At 42.8% G+C, this 22,371-nt stretch overlaps 1 protein-coding gene across 1 annotated transcript; it reads right to left on the bottom strand.

The window, feature by feature from the left end:
* Positions 1-1,155: 1,155 nt before the first annotated feature.
* LOC125460247 (rhodopsin) lies at positions 1,156-22,133 on the bottom strand. The gene is made up of 5 exons (XM_048547485.2): positions 21,618-22,133; positions 9,392-9,560; positions 7,939-8,104; positions 2,602-2,841; positions 1,156-1,710 (listed from the first exon to the last, which is right to left on the bottom strand). Exons 1-5 carry the CDS (start codon positions 21,976-21,978, stop codon positions 1,582-1,584), a joined length of 1,065 nt encoding a protein of 354 aa, XP_048403442.1. The 5' UTR covers positions 21,979-22,133; the 3' UTR covers positions 1,156-1,581.
* Positions 22,134-22,371: the final 238 nt, after the last annotated feature.

The raw sequence follows: 22,371 nt of genomic DNA, 5'->3' as shown, positions 1-22,371 counted from the left end.
TAGATGTGATGGACCAAAGGGCCTTTTTCTGTGCTGTAGTATGATTCTATGATTCTACAACTTTATCTCTGTTCCTTGAGCCCAGGCCATGTGGTTTGGTAACAAATTAAACTTTCCCTTACCCTACTTTTGCATTGAAATCAGCCTCGCTAATTGCCTGAATTGGTGTACTTCAGAACTGTTTGGACATTAGAATAAAACGTTTTGGTGTCTTTATAGATCTAAATCAGATTGAAAGTTGAAAGACCTTCCTTCTAACTTCACCATCAAGATTCTGTCAGATATTGGCCAGAGACCAATCATCGAGTCAGCCATCTGCTGTATCACCAAGGCATTAAACACAGAAACATCAAAAATAGGAGCAGGAGTAGGCTATTCAGCTCCTTGAGACCGCTCCAATATTTAATATGATCATAACTGATCTAATCTTGGCCTCAAGCCTACTTTCCTGCCTGCTCCCTATAACCTTTTAACCCATTATTAATTAAAAATCTATCCCCTCCTTAAATTTACTCAATGTCCCAGCATCCTGTACTGCATGGGATAATAAATCCTGCAGATTCATGGCCGTTTAATTGAAGTAATTTCTTCTGTTCCCTGTTTTAAATCTGTAACACCTTATCCTAAAACTATGATTTCTTGTGCTAGCTTGGCCCACAACAGAAAAAGCCCTTTCTGCCTCTACTTTGTCAATCCCTTTAGCATCTTATATCCATCTATTAGATCTCCTGTCATTCTTCTAAACTGTAGAGCGTATGGGCCCAAATGACTGAAGATCTCTTGATAAGACAAATAAAGTGAGGGGCAAGTTCTGAGGCCAGGCGCTCTTTGATGGGGAAGGCAGAAGGGATTACAGAGTCATAGAGCATGGAAACGGGACTGCCAAACCAACTCATCTGCACCAACCAGATATCCTAAACCAATCTAGCCCCATTTGCCAGCATTTGGCCCATATCCTTCTAAACCGTTCTGTTCATCGACACATCCAGAAGCCTTTAGACCCTCGACAAATCCACCCCAGTCTTGGGCATGGGCTTCCTCAACAGTGAGGTGACTAAGGGGCTTTCGGTAGGGTGGCGGGGGTGCAGAAGGGAAGACCGCCAAAGATTGGCACCTCTTGGAGGAGATAGGGTGGAATGAAAACTAGCAAACAGATTATTTGCAATATGCTCTTTATTAAATTGAATGGTTTCTACATTAGCTAAATCAGACCTGTACAGGTAAATTACATTGGAGTATTGCCAGTAGGCAGGCTTATTTGAGGAAGGATCTGAGTTTTAAAAATAATGGGGGTGGGTGGGGGTTCCTAGACAGTTGGGTGGAGTTAGAGTGCACAATACCCTGACAACATGGCAGTGGGGGGAGACTCACTGCCACTGTTATAATCACAAAGCTCAAGATGGAAGTGTTGTTCAAATTCTGTTCCAATCTTCACCATGCAGATGAAAAGTTCCACTACTTTAGAACGCTTGGACTTGTTTTGAAATCACGGTCCTTCAAATCTCAACAAGACGGCTTGTTTTGTTTGGAAAATTCAGCTTCAACATCATGTGCCAACCTGTGCCTGGCGAGCTGGCATGTTTACGCAGGGGCCACCTGACTGGAGGAGACGGACGAAGCCTCAGTCTTACTGGCACTAGCTGAGGCAGACTCATCCTCTTCGAATGGATTCTTGCCACAGCAGATCGTGGTGATCATACAGTTACGGAACTGGGAGGGGGACATTGGGGTAGTGGGGAGAGAGAGAGAGAGAAAAAGAAGAATAGGACAGTCACTCTGAGCCTGCACAAGTCCAACAACATACATCCCGAGCCACCCATCACCCTCGCTATCGGTGTAACATGTGATCCCAGTGCCTCCCCTTTGAACACTGATGACGTAGCCTACACCATTAACACCAGAAGGGAAACAACGAGGATTCAGTGTCTGGACTGTGGACAGGGGAATCCAGAAAGTGGATTATGTAGTTATTCAGGAGGACAAGGTCAAAAATCACAAGACAGCAGGTTCTAGTCCAGGCAGTGACAGGCAGGCAGAGACAAGCAGAGAATGACATGTCGAGACAGGGGCAGACACAGAGACAGGCACAGAGGGAAACAGAGACAGGGGCAGACAGACAAACAAACAGTGGGAGAAGAAGACAGAGGAAGGGTCAGAGGGAGAGAAAGAGACAGAGTAAGAGAGAGACAGAGGAGGAGTGCATTGTGAAAATGTAAAAGTACATTAATAACTGAATAAAGAGCTATTCTGCAGTATGCACTCATGAAATCAAGATCTGATGGTGTGAAATATTCTCATTGCCTTCACTTCCTTCCTCACTGACACATACTCACACACACACACAAAGAAACTGAGACACCACATTCAGACAAACACCCACACATAGACACACAGCCAGAGAGAGACTCTCAAACTGAGAGAGACTAAGACTCAGTAAAACACACATTTGGATATAAAGGGACATATAGACAGATTGACAGAGAGAGATAAATGTGACAGACACAGATTCACAGAGAGAGATAAGAGTCCACAGTGAGGTAATACAGGCAGAGTGTTTGGGTGAGAGTGAGCATGTAAAAACTAAGGGACAATCTGTCTTACCTGTTTGTTCATCAGGATGTAAATGAGAGGGTTGTACAGAGCTGAGCTTTTGGCAAAGAATGCTGGGATGGTCATGAAGACTGGCCCAAATTCGCTGCCTTGATTGGTGAAGATGTAGAATGCCACAGAGGCGTACGGCAACCAACAGATGAGGAAAGCAATCACCATGATGACAACCATTCGAGTGACCTCCCGCTCAGCTCTCTGGGTGGTTTCTGATTCCTGTTGCTGGGCTGCAGCCTGGGGACAAGAAAGGGAGCATTAGTGAGTGAGGAGCAAGGTCAGGGCAGGGAGGCAGACATAGTGGAGGAACAAACATTGAGTGGACGTCAAATTTACAAAGCTACAAACTGCAGGTGACAGGCTGCTGGGTTATTGTATACGGAACCCAGAATTATGGAATAACAAGACTGAACCTCAGGCTGGTCAAACAACAGCAGAGAACTCAGAACTGGGAGGGTTAATGGCAGCCAAAGCCCAGAGAAACCCATCTGGTCCCTTGTACTCTTCAAACCAAAGGATGCAATGATGTCTCTTGCAGGGACAAAGCAAAGTTTTAGGGAAGGGGAAAGGGAGATAGCTGACAGTACTAATGACTGGGATAGGCATAGTCATGTGAAATGGAGGAGATGTCCCTGAAGGGGGCAAATATTGTGATAGTAAACGTAACAAGAGGGGAAAACCTCTGCCATTTTATTAGGAGACCTCCTTGATACATTGGATTATTCTTTGATGGATTGGATTGAATTTTCTAAAACTCATTAGGTTCGCAAAGGTTCCTTGACATTGTCAAATAGCTAATATAATTTAAAAAAGGAGGGGCACAGGAAGCAAGAAACTAACAAGCCAATTAGTTTAACATTTGTCATAAGGATAATATTAGAAGCTGTTATGTGACGATATGTGCCTTTAAGATGGATTTGTTTTGACCTGGGTGAAGACTGATGGTGTTAACCTGGTGTTGAGGTGTCTGCTCCATGAAAGTGGAGTAAATAGCTTCAGGCTTTTTAAAAAAGTTACACAAAGCAGCTTGATGGGTGGAGTCGGGCTCACACAGACTGAGATAACAAATTGTGGAGCTGGATGAACACAGCAGGCCAAACAGACCCCCAAAGGGTCTAGGCCTGAAACTTCAGCTTTTGTGCTCCTGAGATGCTGCTTGGCCTGCTGTGTTCATCCAGCTCCACACTTTGTTATCTTGGATTCTCCAGCATCTGCAGTTCCCATTATCACACAGACGGAGGGCTGTGGTTTTGCTTCCAGTTGTTGAAGCTGGAGTTTTGGAGTTGAAGCTTCTAGATACAGATCTGTTTCTTAAGAAAAAAAAAACTTGAGTTCTCTCTCAGCTGCTAGATTCATTCTGTCAGTGTTCCTTCTCTTGGTCTGGAGGTTGTAGCAAGTGAGAGAAATCTGTTTTGCTGAATTTGCCTTTGCTAAGGATGTGTTTATGGGATGCTGTTGTGTTGGAACAGTTAGAGTCACAGAAATATACAACATGGAAACAGACCATTCAGTCCAACTTGTCCATGTCAACCAGACATCCTAAATTAATCTGGTCCCATTTGCGAGCATCTGGCCCATACTCCTCTGAACCATTATCTATCCATTTCCCCATCCAGTTGCCTTTTAAATGTTGTAATTGTTCCAGCCTCTTCCATTTGCTCTGGCAGCTCAGTCCATTCACACACCACCTTCTGCATGAAATAACTGCCCCCTCAGGTCCCTTTTAAATCTTTCCCTTCTCACATTAAACCTATGCTGTCTAGTTTTGGACTCCCCACAACAGGGAAAAAATCTTGTATATTTACTCTATCCATGCCCTCATGGTTTTATAAACCTCTATAAGGTCACCCCTCAGCCTCTGACGCTCCATTGAAAATAGCCCCAGCCTATTGAGCCTCACTCTGTAGCTCAAACCCTCCAACCCTGGCAACATCTTTGTAAATTTTTTCTGAACCCTTTCAATTTTCACAACATCCCTCCTATGGCAGGGAGACCAGAACTGAACGCAGTATTCCAAAAGTGGCCTAACCAATGTCCTGAAAAGTCATCACATGACCTTCCAATTCCTATACTCAATGTACTAACCAATAAAGGCAAGCATATCAAATGCCTTCTTCACTATCCTGTCGACCTGTGGCTCCACTTTCAAGAATCTAAAAACCTGCACTACAAGGTCTCTTTGTTCAGCAATGCTCCCAGGACCTTAGCATTAAGTGTATAAGTCCCTGATTTGCCTTTCCAAAATACAGCACCTCACGTTTACCTAAATTAAACTCCATCTGCCTCTTCTTGGCCCATTGGCCCATCTGATCAAGATCCAATTGTACTCGGAGGTAACCTTCTTCTACATCTGTCCACTACACCTCCAGTTCTGGTGTCATTTGCAAACTTACTAATCATACCTCCTATATTCACATCCAAATTGTTTATATAAATAATGAAAAACAGTTGACACAGCACCGATCCTTGTGACACACCTCTGGTCACAGACTAGCAGTCTGAAAAGCAATGCTCCACCATCACCCTCTGCCTCTACCTTTGTGCCGGCTCTGAATTCAAATGGCTATTTCTCCCTCTGTTCAGTGTGATCTAACCTTGCTAACCAGTCTACCGAGAAGAACCATCTCAAATGCCTTACTGAAGTCCACACAGATCATACCCACCACTCTGCCCTCATCAATCTTCGTTAGTTCTTCAAAAATCTCAGTTAAGCTAGTTAGTGAGACACAATTTCCCATACTCAAAATCATGCTGACAATCCCTTGTCAGTCCTTGTCTTTCCAAATACATGGAAATGCTGACCTTCAGGATGCCCTCAAAACAACTCGCCCACCATTGATGTCAGGCTCACCGGTCTATAGTTTCCTGGCTTTTTCTTACCACCTTTCTTAAATAGTGGCATCACATTAGCCAGCCTCCAGTCTTCCAGCACCTCGCCTGTGGCTATCGATGATATAAATATCTCAGCAAGGGGCCCAGCAATCACTTCCCTAGTTTTGTACAAAATCCTAGGTTACACCTGATCAGGTCCCAGGGATTTATCCACCTTTAAACATTTTAAGACATTCAGTAACTCCATCTCTGTAATATTGACATTTTTCAAGATGTCACTATTTATTTCCCCATATTCTTGATCTTCCATATCCTTCTCCACGGTAAAAACTGATACGAAATATTTGTTTAGCATCTGCCCCATCTTCTAAAGTTCCACACATAGGGGGTCTTCCTGATCTTTAAGAGGTCCCATTCTCTCCTTAGTTACCCTTTTGCCCTTAATGTATTTGTAGAGTCTCTTTGGATTCTCCTCAATACTATTTGCCAAAGTTATTTTATGCCCCCATTCTGCCCTCCTGATATCCCACTTAACTATACTCCTACTGCCTTTATACTCTTCTAGGGATTCACTCGATCTCTACTGACTATACCTGACAAATGCTTCCTTCTTGTTCTTGACCAAAACCTCAACTTCCCTAGTCATCCAGTGTTCCCTACACTTACCAGCCTTGCCCTTCACCTTCACAGGAACATATTCTCTTTGGATTCTTGTTATCTTGTTTTTGAAAGCTTCTCATTTTCTAGCCATCCTTTACCTGCAAATACCCGCCTCCAAGTTTTTGCCTAATACCATCAAAATTAGCCTTCCTCCAAGTTAGAGCTTTAACTTTTAGATCCAGTCTATCCTCTTCCAAGACTATTTTAAAACTCAGAATTATGGTCACTGGCCCCAAAGTCCTACCCCACTGACACCTCAGTCACCTGCCCTGCCTTATTTCCCCAACAGTAGGTCAAGTTTAGCACCTTCTCTAGTGCATACACCCACATGCTGCATCAGAAAATTTTCTTGTTCACACTTAAATTTCTTCCTATCTAAGCCCTTAACACTATGGCAGTCCCAGCCTATGTTTGTAATGTTCAAATCCCCTACCATTACCACTCTATTATTACAGATAACTGAAAACTCGTTACAAATTTGTTTCTCAATTACCTGCTGACTAATGGGGTGGCTATTGTACAATCCCAATAAGGTGATCATCCCTTTTTTATTTCTCAGTTCTATCCAAATAACTTCCCAGGACATATTCCCAGGAACATCTCCCTAAGTGTAGCTGTAATGTTATCCCTAACCAAAAATGCCACTCCCCCTCCTCTCTTGCCCTCCCCACATTCTATCTTTCCTATAGCATCTATACCTTGGAACATTAAGTGGCCAGTCCTGTCCTTCCCTGAGCCACATCTCTGTAATCGCTATGATATTCCAGTCCCATGTTGCCAACAATGCCCTCAGATCATTAGTGATAATGGGAACTGCAGATGCTGGAGAATCCAATATAATAAAATGTGGGGCTGGATGAACACAGCAGGCCAAGCAGCATCCCAGGAGCACAAAAACTGACGTTTCGGGCCTAGACCCTTCATCCGATGAAGGGTCTAGGCCCGAAACGTCACCCTCAGTTCATTAGCCTTGCCTGTTAGGCCTCTTGCATTGAAATAAATGTAGTTTAATTTATCAGTCCTACCTCATTCTCTGCTTTGTCCCTGCCTGCCCTGACTGTTTGACCTGCTCCTTTTTCCTAAATGTTCCAGTCTCTGACTGATCTATTTCCTCACTGTCTCCTTGGGTACCCCTTACCAGCACACCCAAACTTGCCAGTTTAAAATCCTTCTGAGCAGCTCCAGCAAATCTCCACACCAGTATGTTAATCCCCTTCCAATTCATGTGCAATCCATCCTCGTTATACATGCGAATCCTCCTCTGCACCAGCTCCTCAGTCACACTTTCATCTGCTCTATCCTCCTATTCCTACCCTCACTAGCTCATGGCACCAGGAGTAATCCAGATATTACACCAGACTGAAGCAAGTGAAAACAGGATGGTGCGAAAAAACCCATAAAGCCTCCAGTAGGGAACAAGAAAAGTAAGAAGTATTATGTGGCAAAGAAAACAGTTGGCAGTGACGCGCTGAGGGAATGATACGGGCCCAGTCAGAGGTGGTCAGCAAGTCTGTGTTTGGCTGAGGGATATACGACAGGCTCCAGCGCTGTTTACAGGCACTTTCAAGAGCTCCGATTTGCCCGTCATTTGGATTTTCCATTCCACCTGTGCGCACATCTACCCCGATCCTGTCACTTCCCTTAACTTGTTCCTGTTTTGATCTCTCCCGATCCTAACAAGGGATCATTGATTCCCAAACGTTAATTCGATTTCTTGTCCTCACAGCCATTGCCTGACCTGCTGAGCAATTCCCCACATTGTGCTGCTTTTATTCTGGATTTGCACCACTCTCAGAAATTTGCGCTTTTTAGAAATGACAAGAGAAGTGCATTTGAAACTACCTCTTTGACTGTGCAGACGAGGCGGCCATAGCAAAAGAAGATAACAGTCAGGGGGATGCTGAAATGTACAACAAACATGTAGATGACAAAGGATTCATTGTACACTTCAGGCTTCAGGGTGTAGTAATCAATTCCACATGAGCACTGCATTCCCTCAGGGATGTACCTGCAAACAAAAATACTTCATCAATATTAAAAGGACTGAGGGATTTCACTGATGGGGTGCCAAAAGATGAAGGCCCATGAAGAAGTGTGTTGCACATCCCACTCTCCATTTCTCACTTGGTTCTAATCACCAATCTTTACTAGAATCCTTTGAGCCCTCTCCTCAGACTCTTTGTGCCCCCTTTCCCCACTTTCCCAAAATATTAAGCCCACCGCCTTGTCTATTCTTCCCACATAGTAAGCCAGGACCCTTGACCACCCTACAATTCGGCTTCCCTAGGGCCAAACCTTACCATCCCTCCTCCCTCTTGTGGCACTTGCCTGAGCCTTTCAGTCCCGACCTTCCAGCCACTGTCACCTTCCACTGTCCAGCAAGCTTCACTGCTCCTAAGCTTCCAGGTAGGCCTCCATTCTCCTGACAGCTTGGTAAGGAAAGCCTTAGAGACTTCAAATAATTATGAATAGGGTGTATGACTTTATACCTTGAGTATGGTATTTTCAAGGAGTTTTGAAGCTATTCATGGCATCAGGTAGGCATCAGGCTGTGTCTCATCATGAACACACTTCTGCTTACATTAACATTTTGGCTCCTGCCTCACTCAGGCACCCCATCCACCATGTTCATAGAATCCCTATAGTGTAGAAGAAGGCCATTCAGCCCATTGAGTCTGCACCAACCCTCCAAAGAGCATCTCCCACCACCCCTTAACCTTGCATTTACTATGGCTAATCCACTTAATCTACACCTCTCTGGATGGGGCAATGTAGTATGGCCAATCCACCTAACCTGCACAGCTTTAGATTGTGGGAGGAAACCAGAGCACTTGGTGGATACCCACGCAGACATAGGGAGAACGTACAAACTCCACACAGACTGTCATCTAAGGCTGGAATCAAACCCGGGTCCCTGATGTTGTAAGGCAGCGGTGCTAACCACTATGTCACTGTACCACCCCAGTGTCTGCAGCTTTCACAGCCTTCAAAAAACACCAACCCCCCTAATGCACACACACACACACACACACACACAGGCACCAACATGCTCTTTGTTACACAGACGCACACACATCCCCCCCCCCGCCAGACTGACACTCCAGTAAATAATACTTAATGGATTTTGGCTGGTATTTGAGAGTCTGAACTGGTTTTTCATTGATGCCCTGGTTTTTAAGGCAGATCAGATCCACATGAGAGTTGGAATATGTAATAGTGCGGCTTCTCTGAAGGCGAAGGTGTCACTTGAGGTGATCAGTGAAAGAAGGGTAGGGTGAACGACAAATGTGATTACCTGGACCATCCGACTAGTGGGGGGAAGGCACAAGCCAATGCCATGATCCATGTGAAGGTCACGCCCATAATGGCGTGTTGACTGCCAAATCTGAAATTGCTCATGGGTTTACAGACAACCACATATCGTTCAATAGCAAGAACCACGAGCGACCAGAGAGAGATCTCACCTGACAGACAGAAAGGGAGAGTCAGTTCCCCTGACACAGCAAGATTTCAATCAGTTACAATATCAATTGGACCAAAGTCAATTTAAAAGTATTGGCAAAAGATTACCGATAAAAATGTCACATCCAGCAAATTCAGTCACACTTTAATCTCTAAAGAAAAAGTCATCCCAAACGAGCTTAGTTGCTGGATTACCTAGAGCAAGGTCAATGGTACCATTTGTATAAATACAACTTAAATGTTTCCTTCAAAAATCTTAATCTAAATTATAAAATTCAACAGAATGAATCAGGATACTAAATAACAATAATATCATTGCTTTCAAAAACAATTGATGACTTAATTGTGGGCAGCAAATTGAATGACATCATGATTTCCAAAGAACCCATTGATATCATTACAAAGAATGATGACAATTTGAGATCAGCAACTCTGACAGGAAGACTCAAACGTTTTTTCAAAAAAAATCCTAGGACATCCTTAGCTGCAAACACAATCATATCATCAGCAATGTACACAAAGATGTCAGCAATAACAGCAAGGACATCACCATTGCCAACAAACTCAGTGACATCATCAACCTCCAACAGACCAAAAGAAAGCCTCACATCAATCATTCTTACAAAACTCAACAAAATCTATTTAAAATCCCGCCATTATCTTCATCAACCCCCCCCCCCAATCACATCATTACCTTCATCAAATCTAATCACATCATTAGCCACATCAAACACAATTTCATCAGTATCTCCAGCAAACGCAAACACAAACACATCCTTACCTCCAAAAATCTAATGACATCATAAGCTTCATCAAACCCACTCACATTATAATCCCCATCAAACCCAATCACATCATTAGCCCCATCAAACCCAATCACATAACAATTTCCATCAAATGCAACACATCATCATTATGCCCCTCAAATCCAATTTCACCATTATCCTCATCAAACCCAATCTCATCATCATCATCATCCATATTGAATTCAATCACGTCATTTTCTCCATCAAATCCAATCACACATTATCCACATCAAACCCAATTACACCACTATTCCCATCAAACTCAAGCACATTATTATCCCCAACAACTCAATATGATCTCAATAAAGCAAATCAATGTGATCATTAATTCCAACAAATACAATTGCTTCACAAACTCCAAACTCAGTGATGTTATCCAAGGCAAATGCACGCAATCCCAACACATCACCATCAACTAATCTATTTACACCATTAAATATAGTTACTACAAAAGACCCAATTACACTAAATCTCATTACTTCAATAGACCAAATTACACTATAGAAAGCCTTTTTTTTCAACATCCAATTGAACCATCAAATATCATTTCAGTAGATCCATTTATACCACCAAATACCATCATCTCAGCAGACTCAATTACATCATTTTATCCCATCCCATCACTTCAATTAGATCCAAATACACCAAAGATCATTACATCAGTAGATGCAATTATACCATCAAACATCATTACTTCCATTCATCCAATTACAGCAAATACCGTTATTTCAATAGATCTAATTATACACTTAAGTACCATCATCTCACAGATACAATTACACCATAAAATAACATTACTTCAGTATATTGAAATGCACCAAATACCTCGGTACATCCAATGACACCATCAAATATAACTGCATCAACAATTATAGGAAGCACTATTAAATCAATAGATTTAATTGTGCTGTCAAATACCATTACTTCAGTCAATCCAACTACACCATCCAATACCATTACAGCAATTGATCAAATTGCATCAGCAAAACCATTATGTCAGTAGATTCTAATTACATCTTCAAATACCATTACTTCAACAGATCCCAATACATTGCAGAACACCACTTTTTCAACAGATTCAAATAAACCATCAAAGTCTATTGATGCAATAGATCCAAAATGATCATCAAATACTGGCAATTCAACACATCAGTGGATCCAATTACAACATCAATTACCATCAATTCTGTAGATCCAGTTATGTCATCAGATACACTTGCTTCTCATAGAATCCCTACAGTGTGGAAACAGGTGTTTCAGCCCAACAAGTCCGCACTAACTCTTAAAAGAACAACCAGCACAGACTCACCTACCTATAGTTTCCCTGTAATTCCCATGGTTAATCCACACATTCCTGGGCACCATGGCCAAGCCACTTAACCCACGCATCTTTGGACTGAGGGAAGAAACCCATACTGACACAGGGAGAGTGTGTGAACTGCACACAGATGGTCACCTGAGGCTGGGATTGAACCCAGGTCCCTGGTGCTTTGTGGCAGCAGTGCTAACCATTGAGCCACTATACTGCCCAACAGACCCAAACACACCATTGAATAGTGTTACATCTGTCAATCCAATGACATGAAATAGCATTACTTCAACAGATCCAATTATACTAAATGTGATTACTTCAGCAGATCTAATTATTCCATCAAACACTATTATCTCAGCAGATCCAATTTCACTGTCAAACACCATTATTTCATTAGATCAAAACACACCATCAAATACCATAACCTCAACAGATCCAATTACGCCATCAAATACCATTACATCAATACATCCAATTGTACCAAATCCCATTACTTCAGCAGACCCAATGACACCATCGACTTTAATTAGTTCGATAGATCTAACTACACCATGAAAAGAGCAATTGCTACCGTATTATCACTACCAAACCTCCAATTCCAATACCGTCTTCAATGAACACTACTCAATTCAATAGACTCATTATCTTTATCACAAGTAACCCAAACAAGATCATTCAATCCAACAAACTCAACAACACCTTCATCTCAGAATTACCCAACAAGGTCAATAATTCCGAGAGGTTCAACCACATCTCCATCTCAAACAACAGCCATAAGGTCATTAAAATAAACAAACTGAAAAACATTGTCACCTCAGTCAATGCTAACCTTATTATTCATTCCAAGGATCAAGATCTCCTCATCTCAACATACTCAGCAATATCACTAACTCCAACACTAGAGTTTTATCTGCTCTCAGGAATTCCTTAATACAGCATGTGTTGTCACAGTTCGCACACACACACACACACACACACACACACACACACACACACACACACACACACACACACACACACACACACACACACACACACACACAGTGCCATTGTCAGTTCCGAATGTAGTAAAAGCCCCAGTCCAGTTCCTATCCATTTCTCTGTTACATTGATGGCTATTAATCTTTTCTCTTTATACAATTATGGAATAGTAGTGGCCAATCTCAAACTGTAGTTTTAAGTTAATTAGCCTCTTTTTTCCCTTTAAACACCTGTTTCTTGATAACAATAGTACCTGTTTAATATTGTCGTTAGACAGGCTAGATTATGTTAATGGAATACAGAAGGGTCCAGACCCAACATGTCAGCTTTCCTGTTTCTCTGATGCTGCTTGGCCTGTTGTGTTCATCCAGATCCGCACCTTGTTATCTCAGACTCCAGCATCGGCAGTTCCTACTATCTCTCAACAATGTTTCAATTGTGTAAACTGTAAAATCACTGAGTTCCCAAAATCCTGTTTTCTTTGAACCTTTTTCATAGATGGTCTGTTCAAAGTAAGGATATATCACTTGAAATAACAATATATGTAATGATTAAGTGGTTTACTCAGCTATCATACAGGGATTCCCAAAATTATTATGGAATTAGTCTTTTTGGGGATTTTAGCACTTTGTCATTTCCAAACCTGAAGCAAGTAGAGCTCACAAATTCTTAACCTTACTTTGGTCCATCCAATTTAAAGAACCTAGAATACATTTTAAACAATCCACTGGGTTGGGGATTATAGAACCAGGACACACTCTGAGAATTAGGGCCACACCTTTCAGGAGAGATGTTTGGAAATCTCTTCCACAAATTGTGGATGTTGGATAAGTTGTTAATTTTGAATCTGAGATGGATAATTTTTTAATTAATCAAAGGTATTAAGGGATTAAGGCAGGCATATGGAGTTAGGCAACTGATCAGCAGGATCTCAGTGAATGGTGGAACAGACTGAATGGCCTACTCCTGTTCCAATGTGCCTATGTTCATTTCCAACAATTAATTGCTTTTCAGTTGCATGGAAGACAAGCCTAGACATTCCTTGGGTTATGTGTTTCAATATTCCATTGTAGTTCTCCAGTTCCTGTTATCTGTTTTAATTTCCAAGCAATCTCTGTCCTCATTCCTTTTAGTTGCAATTCTCATTTTAAATAGATATTTTCAGACTTTATCTGGGCAATTTTGCATCGCCGCTACATTTGAATCCTCCATTTTATTTTGTGTTTCTGCTGAATGTCCAATGTGAACCATCATGGCTGCTAGGAATTAATGTTTTCCCAAGAATTTTATTCAAGGCTGTTCCAAAAATGTGTTTATTTTAGAAAACCTAACTCCATACCCATGTTTACCCATGTTCAAGGCCTTAGGAAAGTCCAACAAGCTAAAGGCAAAAATTGAATTTTGGAATTGCAAAGTAGAAATTTTGAAAAGAAAATTGTTTAATACAGCCCGTTAAATTCCAAAATATATTCTTCTAGAAACATTAGAAACATAGGCAACAGAAGCAGGGGTAGCTAGTCTTGCCCTCTGCTCATGACACCTTTAGATTAGAGTCATAGAGTCATACAGCATGGACATAGAGCCTCCAGTTCAACTCATCCATGCCGATCAACTTTCCCAAAATAATCTAGTCCTGTTCACCTAAACTTGGTCTATATCTCTTTAAACCTTTTCTGTCCATGTGGCAGGGTGACCAGAATTGTTTGCAATACTCCAAAAGTGGCCTTACCAAATCTATCTATTTCTTTCTGAAGTATATTCAGAGACTTGGCCTCCACTGACTTCTGTGGTAGAGAATTAGGGAACAAATCTAAAAAACTCTATCCCACTTTCTAAATTTATCAAAGTCTGCTCATTTCTTTCAACAGGTCTTTTTTTCATATAAGGCTTTGGCCATAAACGTTAATGTAATTTCCAAGCCGTTCTTGGTGAGGCAGCTTCTTTTGCTGGTTGGCAGTCCTTGGCCATCTTGCTGTGCGACAGTGCATGTCAATCTCACATTGCTAATGCAGCAAACACCCAGAACGTGGGCGGCATGGTGGCTTCAGTGGTTAGTACTGCAGCCTCACAGCCCCAGGGACCCGGGTTCGATTCTAGCCTCGGGTAACTGTCTGTGTGGAGTTTGCACATTCTCCCCGTGTCTGCGTGGGTTTCCTTTCGGTACTCTGGTTTCCTCCCACAGTCCAAACATGTGTGGGCTAGGTGGATTGGCCATGTTAAATTGCCCGTAGTGTTCAGGGGTGTGTGAGGGTGATGGGTCTGGGTCGGATGCTGCAAGGGGCGGTGTGGACTTGTTAGGCCGAAGGGCCTATTTCCACACTGTAGAGAATCTAATCTAATCTAAACGTGTTAGAAGGTCTAAGGTGAGTAGTCACACTGATGTCTGTGCGAGAAGTTGCGGGTGTTCCTGGCACAGTAAGTTAGGGGATTGGCCACATCTGGTTGAGAGGATCTTTGCTTCTGTGGAAATTATTACAGACTCCAAACATGCCTCCATACTGGCCAGTCCTGATCGTGGACACCAGTCAGAGGTTTTGGGCTCTCCTCGGGTGATGCTACCAGGCTAGGTTGCTTGAGGGATTGGAAACGATTCTCAGGAACCTAGTGTTTGGGATTGAGGGCTGCAGGTTGTGAGAAAGGGGAGTAGGAATTGAACGGTGGGAGGACAAAATTATTTAAAAATGGGATACATAGGTGGGCTGGGTTCATGCAGGAGGGAGCATGTCCACATTAGGGACATTGGACAGCACGGTGGCTCAGTGGTTAGCACTGCTGCCTCACAGCCCTAGGGACCTGGGTTTGCTTCCACCCTTGGGTGACTGCCTATGTGGAGTTTGCACATTCTTCCCATGTCTTAGTGGGTTTCTCCTGGTTTCCTCTCACAGTCCAAAGACATGCAGGTTAGGGTGAATTGGCCATACTAAATTGTCCGTAGTGTCCAGGGATATGCAGGCTAGGTGGATTAGTCACGGAAGATGTGGGGTTACAGGGGTAGAGTAGGGGTCTGGGTGAGATACTCTTTGCAGGGTCAGTGTGGATATGATGGGCCAAATGGCCTGTTACTACACTGGAGAGATTCTATGTATGAACACTCCTGACGTAGTAAATACTTTTCTAACCAACTAGTAATATTCAGAGATATTATTATTACAACCTCTGGACCAGGTCAGGCTTGAACGCAGGCCTCCTGGCCCAGAGGTAGGGAGACAATCACTGCACCACAAGAGCCCCACACCTGGCATATGCCCCAGATGTCAGGTCTGGGGTTGGCGGGGTGATGTGCGTGGGCATGTGCAGGCTCATTTAGATGGGTTGGTGGGACCCTAGTGAAGTGGGAAGCTGGATGACAAGAACCCTGGATGAACATGGCCTCACTGACACTGGAAGACAGAGGCTGGAAGTCTCAAGCCAAAGATAATCCACTGTCATGTTCAGTTATGCTGGAAACTGTAAGTGATCAAATAGGAAAGAAAATGCCTGTAAGCCACCTCACGGGGGCTCCGTGGACCTTCAAAGGGAAACAATATTACACACAGGCCTATGGGCTGTACAGGTCACAAAACCTGTGATGTTCCATCCCAATGCATTAGCTCACTGTTTGCTGTGCACCTCTCTGTCCCAGACATCATTTTAATTCAAACCAGCTCATTCACACACTTTTGGATACCAAGGCCAGGGGAAGAATAGAGACAACGGGGTAATGGTATCAGCAGGACCCATCTTGTTCATCTTGTAACCCCCTGCTGCAGCAGACTCTCAACTCAGACATCAATCTGTGGTATTTCTTGTGTGTCCGTTGGTTAGGATTATGGTTAATTTCTTGTGCCAAATACTTAAAGACTCAGAAATCCTGATTTCTCATACTAAATTCTCTTCTTATTTAATCCATCACATACCCTTCATGTTCTACAGAATCTCTCGATAAAATCATCAAGATGCATCATAAAGATGCCCGCTAGTTTCTTTCTGTGATACTGGGAGAAAATTTCAGGGTCTGCTTAAAACTGAATGCAGCACACTTTCAACTATAGAACCTAAATGAGAAATATCATATTCCGGCTGCATTTGTCAACCCATAAAGACATTTGTATAACTTTAGTTTCCTTATACCGCCTGGCAATTACATTTGGGAATTCAGAGGCTCAAACACAAAGGTGCAAGATCAAAACAGCAACATTTATAAAAATCTAACAAATAATGTACAGTGCATTATCAGAGATAGTGGGAACTGCAGATGCTGGAGAATCCAAGATAACAAAGTGTGGAGCTGGATGAACACAGCAGGCCAAGCAGCATCTTAGGAGCACAAAAGCTGATGTTTCGGGTCTAGACCCTCTGATGAAGGGTCTAGGCCTGAAATGTCAGCTTTTGTGCTCCTGAGATGCTGCTTGGCCTGCTGTGTTCATCCAGCTTCACATTTTATTATCTTACAGTGCATTATCACCTTACTACCAAAGTGCCCTCAAAAAGTTTTCTTCTTTCTCTCCTTCCCTCTACATTTTACTATAGTCCCTTGGTCCACAGTTGAGGGTAGGTAGCCTGGTCAGCAGTGAAGTCTGTATCCCCCAGGCATTTGACTTGCCAACCCCAGGGACTTTTGTGTTTGGATGGTCCAGATATACAGAGAGACCTGTTACCAGAGGCAAGTGAATCCACTCCTTCTGCACCTTCTGAATGTGGGAAAGGGGCTTGCAGCTTTGAGATGGCAGGATCAACTATCTCTGTAGTGTCCTCAGAGGATATGTCCAAGGGCACTGCTAGTGATTCTCCAGCTTCTGGGCAATGAGGACCAATGAGGAGTTAAATATGTGCCTGGTCTGTGGCAGGTCCTCCCAGCCACAGTGGTCTCCCTTGGTCAGCTGTAGAACTGTCACCAGATTGTGTGCCCAAACTTCTGCGTAAAGTTTCTAATCTAATTAATTAATAGGAGTCCAAAACTGGATACAGTATCCCAGATATGGTCACACCATGCCTTGTCCAACAAAGTCAACCTGCATCACATTTGATTTGCACTAAATTTTATGTACACTCTGATCGATTTACACCAAACAATATTTGCCCTGCATTTGATTGGTGACATCATCGACTGGCACAATTTAACATGCGTCCTGCTCGATATACACCAAGTTGAGTTTACACTGAATTGGATGCACTTCTTTCACTGTTTGCATCAAGATATGATTTCAATTGAGTTAGTGAAGAAGCTGGTCATCGACTTTGGGAAGCTGAGTGGAGCACATGTCCCTCTCTGCATCAATGGTGCTGAGGGGTAGGTGGTCAGACCCTCAAGTTCCTTGGAGTAAATATCATCAATAATCTATCCTGGTCCATCCACCTACCCAAACTCAGCATGTCCACAATGACCCTTACCCAGTTTTACAGGTGCATCATAGAAAGCATTCTATCCAGATGCATCACAGCTGGGTACGGCAATGGCTCTGCCCAAGGCCATAAGAAGTTACAGTTACAGTCCATCATAAAAACCAGCCTTCCTACCTCCAACTCCATCTCTACTTCTGCTGCTTTAGGAAAGCTGCCAATATAATGAAAAATCCTTCCTATCCCTGTTATTCAAAGATACAAAACGTTTGAAAACATACACCAACAGATTCAAGAATAGCTTCATCCCCACTGTTACCAGAGTTATGAACAGACCTATACATTAGGGATGATATTTTCTGTACTTTTAAAAAATTTAATATATTGTCACTCATACCCAGTTAAAGTGAAAAGTAGATAATGTCATCTTGTTTCAGCACCATCTTGGATTACAGAATAAATTGCTGAATAAATTGTGTGTAAATGATAAAACACTAAATAAATTAATATTAAATTGGTATTTCTACAAACTGAAATGTCTTTAAAGTTCATCTTTCCTCTTCTGCAGACTTTACCCTCTCTGCTCCTCCAGTCTCTGCTGTCCAACATTGCCCCCAGAATCCTCCTGCTGCCACTGGCACTGTCACTTCTGCATTCACCATCTCCAAGCTGCATGGGTACTGTACCTCCTCCCAGACCCTGCTGGGCACCGACTGCAGGGCCCAGGCTCCAAGCCGAATGACAGCATCATGGCTCATTTTCCAGTGCCACCGCCCAAGGTCAAGAGGGTATGAGAGATGTACGGGGCCCTAGCCTTTTGTAGGGAGATATCAGGAGGCACCCCAAGAGCAATCAAAACAAAATAAAGTTCTCGAGGTGGAAAGACAATGATGAAGCCGTGTGGATGTGGCAAAACACACGACATAAGCCATAATCAGCTGAATCTCTCACTCAGGAGTCAAATGCTGCCAACTCCATCACTGTTTTCTAGTTATTTCCATCACCCTAACATCAGGGTATTTACAAACTGAGGGTAGCTGGAACACTATGTTCTATGATGTACTTACACAACAAATGATTTGCCTGGTTAGCACATGAAACAGTATTTTTCATTGTATTTGGCATATGTAACAATGATAAATCAAAGCAAACTCTTTACACCACATGAAGTTTACATCAAATTTGATGGTCATCAAATTCAATTCCCACCATATTTTACATCCCCTGAAGGTGATTTGGACTGTATGAAATTACATTTTGAGCAAATTTAATTTGCAAGTTATTTACTCTGTACCCACTTCAATCAATGCCACATCTAATTAACATTGTTTCCCACTTACACTAGGCTTCACATTCACCTTCTTACACCAAGCATGATTTACACTATTATTTACTCCCTGCCTTATCGCTGAATCACAATTTGCACTACTTACATGTCCCACCATGTACACAGAATGCTAATTGGAATTTGCTGCTCAGCAGGAGTTTTTCCAGGTTCCTTTAAATGTTTTCATGATTTATTTCACCCCTTGTTTAAAGCCTGTCCAATTTTGCAATCATTTAGTTGAACCACGTTTACTGTCACAGGAACTTCCCCAAGGTCTCCAAAATTACATGATCCACATTAGGAGAAATGAGTGAAAATCTTCATAGCCAAAGTGACACTTTCAAAATATCCTGTCCATGCTTGTTCCTTTTCTTGTTCATCAGTTACCCAAGCATTTCCAGTGTAACTGTTTTAAATTTGTAAGATTCTCCTTGATCCTTTTGAGGCAAATATACTCATCTTCAGGATGGAAATGGGATAAGCTCATATTCATTCACACATTGTTCTCTCTCCAAGCTTTTAACATTGTTTTTCTGGTTGTCTTGTCATTTTCCGTTCTCAAATATCGCTGGAATCGCTCAGCAAACAGATGTTTTCATGTTACCCATTTCTGCTCCTGAGAGTTAGTTTGCACAACTGCTGTTCTTGATATTCTGCTTCTGATGGTGACCCCCATTTCTTCTATCCTTTGGTTGCTGTGAGAACATTGTTTCTTATCCTCCTTTTATTGGTTTCCAAACTCTCCATTTCTCTTCACTCTAGATTTTTGCGTTAAATGTTTTTTTCTACTGGACAGCCAATGCCATGTCAGAGTATTAAAGGCAGAGGAGGACATAGAACATGGAGAAAATGAACAGGAGTAGGTCATCTGCCCTTTGAGACTGCTCAATATGATCACACTTAATCATTCGGTCCCTTGTTCCCTGCTTTCTCACCTCCTTCTGCAGCATTACTCCTTTAGCCCCAGGAAATATTTCTAACTCCGTCTTGAAAAAAATTAATGTTGTGACTTCAACTACTTTCTGTGGCAGAGAATTACACCGTCTGGGTGAAGAAATTTCTCCTCATCTTATTCCCAAATGTCCTACCCTCTATTCTTAAACTCTGACCCCCCTTACTGGACTCCCCACTCTGGGATTATCATTCCTCCACATTTACCCTGTCTAGATTCCCTCAGCTTAAACCGTGTTCCAATGATCCCTTCACTATTCCCTTTTCCATGTGAAGACTATACTGAGTTTTCTCTTTGCCAGGATTAGAGGATTGAAACTTGAGCCAACTTCTATCGTTTTACCCTTGTTGATACCCAGGGACTTTGGCCTTAATAGGCAGTCAGGATCAGACATGGCACAACATGATGCATCATTTTGTCCCTTTAGTGTAGGGGTTATCATATTCTGTCAAACGTCACTAGAATTCACTGTCCCTGTATGAAGGCAATCTGACTTGCTCCCATTTGCTGCTAAATGTTAACGGGACTCATTTTAAGTGACCTGCAGCACGGTAGTAGTTTCAGCGCCTCTGGACCAGAAGGGCTGGGTTCAAAACACTCTTAAAAGGAAGAACAATGACAGGGCATAGGTTTAAAGTGATTAGATTAGATTAGATTAGATTCCCTACAGTGTGGAAACAGGCCCTGCGGCCCAACAAGTCCACACCTCCCCTTGGAGCAACCCACCCTGACCCATCCCCCTATAACCCACACGCCACTGAACACTACGGGCAAAGCAAGGAGGAAGTGAGAAAAATCTTTTCCACATTGTGACTAGTTAGGGTCTGGAATGCACTGCCTAGAAATATGGTAGAGGCAGGTTCTACTGAGGCATTCAAGACAGCAATTGTTAGAAATGGGGGGCTGGGATAGGGGGATAAGACAGGAGACTGGCATGAGCTAATAGAACCATTGCAAACAGGATAGTCTGGACTGCATCCTTCTGCAGCATTACAATTCTGGAACTCTCCGGAAGTCCCATCCAGACAGCTAGGAAATGTATCTTAGCTTATCTGATTATAACATCTATAACCCGATATTCTTGCTCCAAACTTTTAACTTTGCTCGTTGAGCAAAGTTTGCACTAAGCAATGCAAGCGGTTTATCAAGTCACACATGTAATTCTTACACTTTATCGCATCCGCTGTAGATAAATTAACTTAAAGCCTCATTAATATCTATCTGCGGAATATCCCATTGAATTTTCCCCACATACAGCTTCTGAGCAAACAAGGGCTTGAACTGGCAATGAACTCATGTCTCCTGATCCCTGAAATTGGACCAAGCAATGAACCAGTGGATGAAAACACATCGGGATCTTACCTCCAAGTGTGGCGAAGAAGCCTTCAAAGTTACAACCAGTTGGTCCAAAGATGAAATAGCCATTCATTGAGGTGATGGTGGTGGTAGTGAATCCACCAAAGACCATGAAGAGATCAGAAACAGCCAGGTTGAGGAGGATGTAGTTAAGAGGCTGCCGAAGTTTCTTGTGCTGGATGGTGACGTACAGGGTGAGGAAATTGATGGGGAACCCTGTTATAATCAGGAAGAACATGTAGGCTGCCAGCACGGAGAATTTCCAAGGCTCAGCCAGGTAGTACTGCGGGTATTCGAATGGGCTCCTAACCACACCTGTCTTGTTGGACATGGGTATATAGAAGTTCTCTCCTTCGGTGCCATTCATGGTTGCAGCTTGTTGTGCAGCTCAGTCGAAGCAAACTTTCTCCTTACTTTCCCTCGATGGTGATCCTCTCTGAACCTGACCCGAACCAGCACAGGAACTGACTGACTTGAGCAATGACAGGCCACAATCAAACCCCCCCCACTCCAGGTCTCTGAGCCCCCTTATAAAGCCTTGGATTACTCTGACCCTGCCTGTCAGCAGAAAGCAATTTAAGCCACGGCAAAAGAATAATAATCCAGGCAGGAGCTGAGACGGTATCATTGAGCCATTAACACTCACACTGCTGCACTGGGCAGTGAGGCCTTTGCCCTGACAGCCTGCTCAGAAGTTGTCAAACATGGAAGAAATAAAAACACAAAGTTGATACAGGTCTGTGTCGGTGAGCAAATTTGC

This window comes from Stegostoma tigrinum, chromosome 11 (assembly GCF_030684315.1).
Source record: "Stegostoma tigrinum isolate sSteTig4 chromosome 11, sSteTig4.hap1, whole genome shotgun sequence".
NCBI classification, from domain to species: Eukaryota; Metazoa; Chordata; class Chondrichthyes; order Orectolobiformes; family Stegostomatidae; genus Stegostoma; species Stegostoma tigrinum.
Note: the sequence above shows the minus strand (reverse complement) of the source record. Positions and strands in the feature narration are given on the sequence as shown.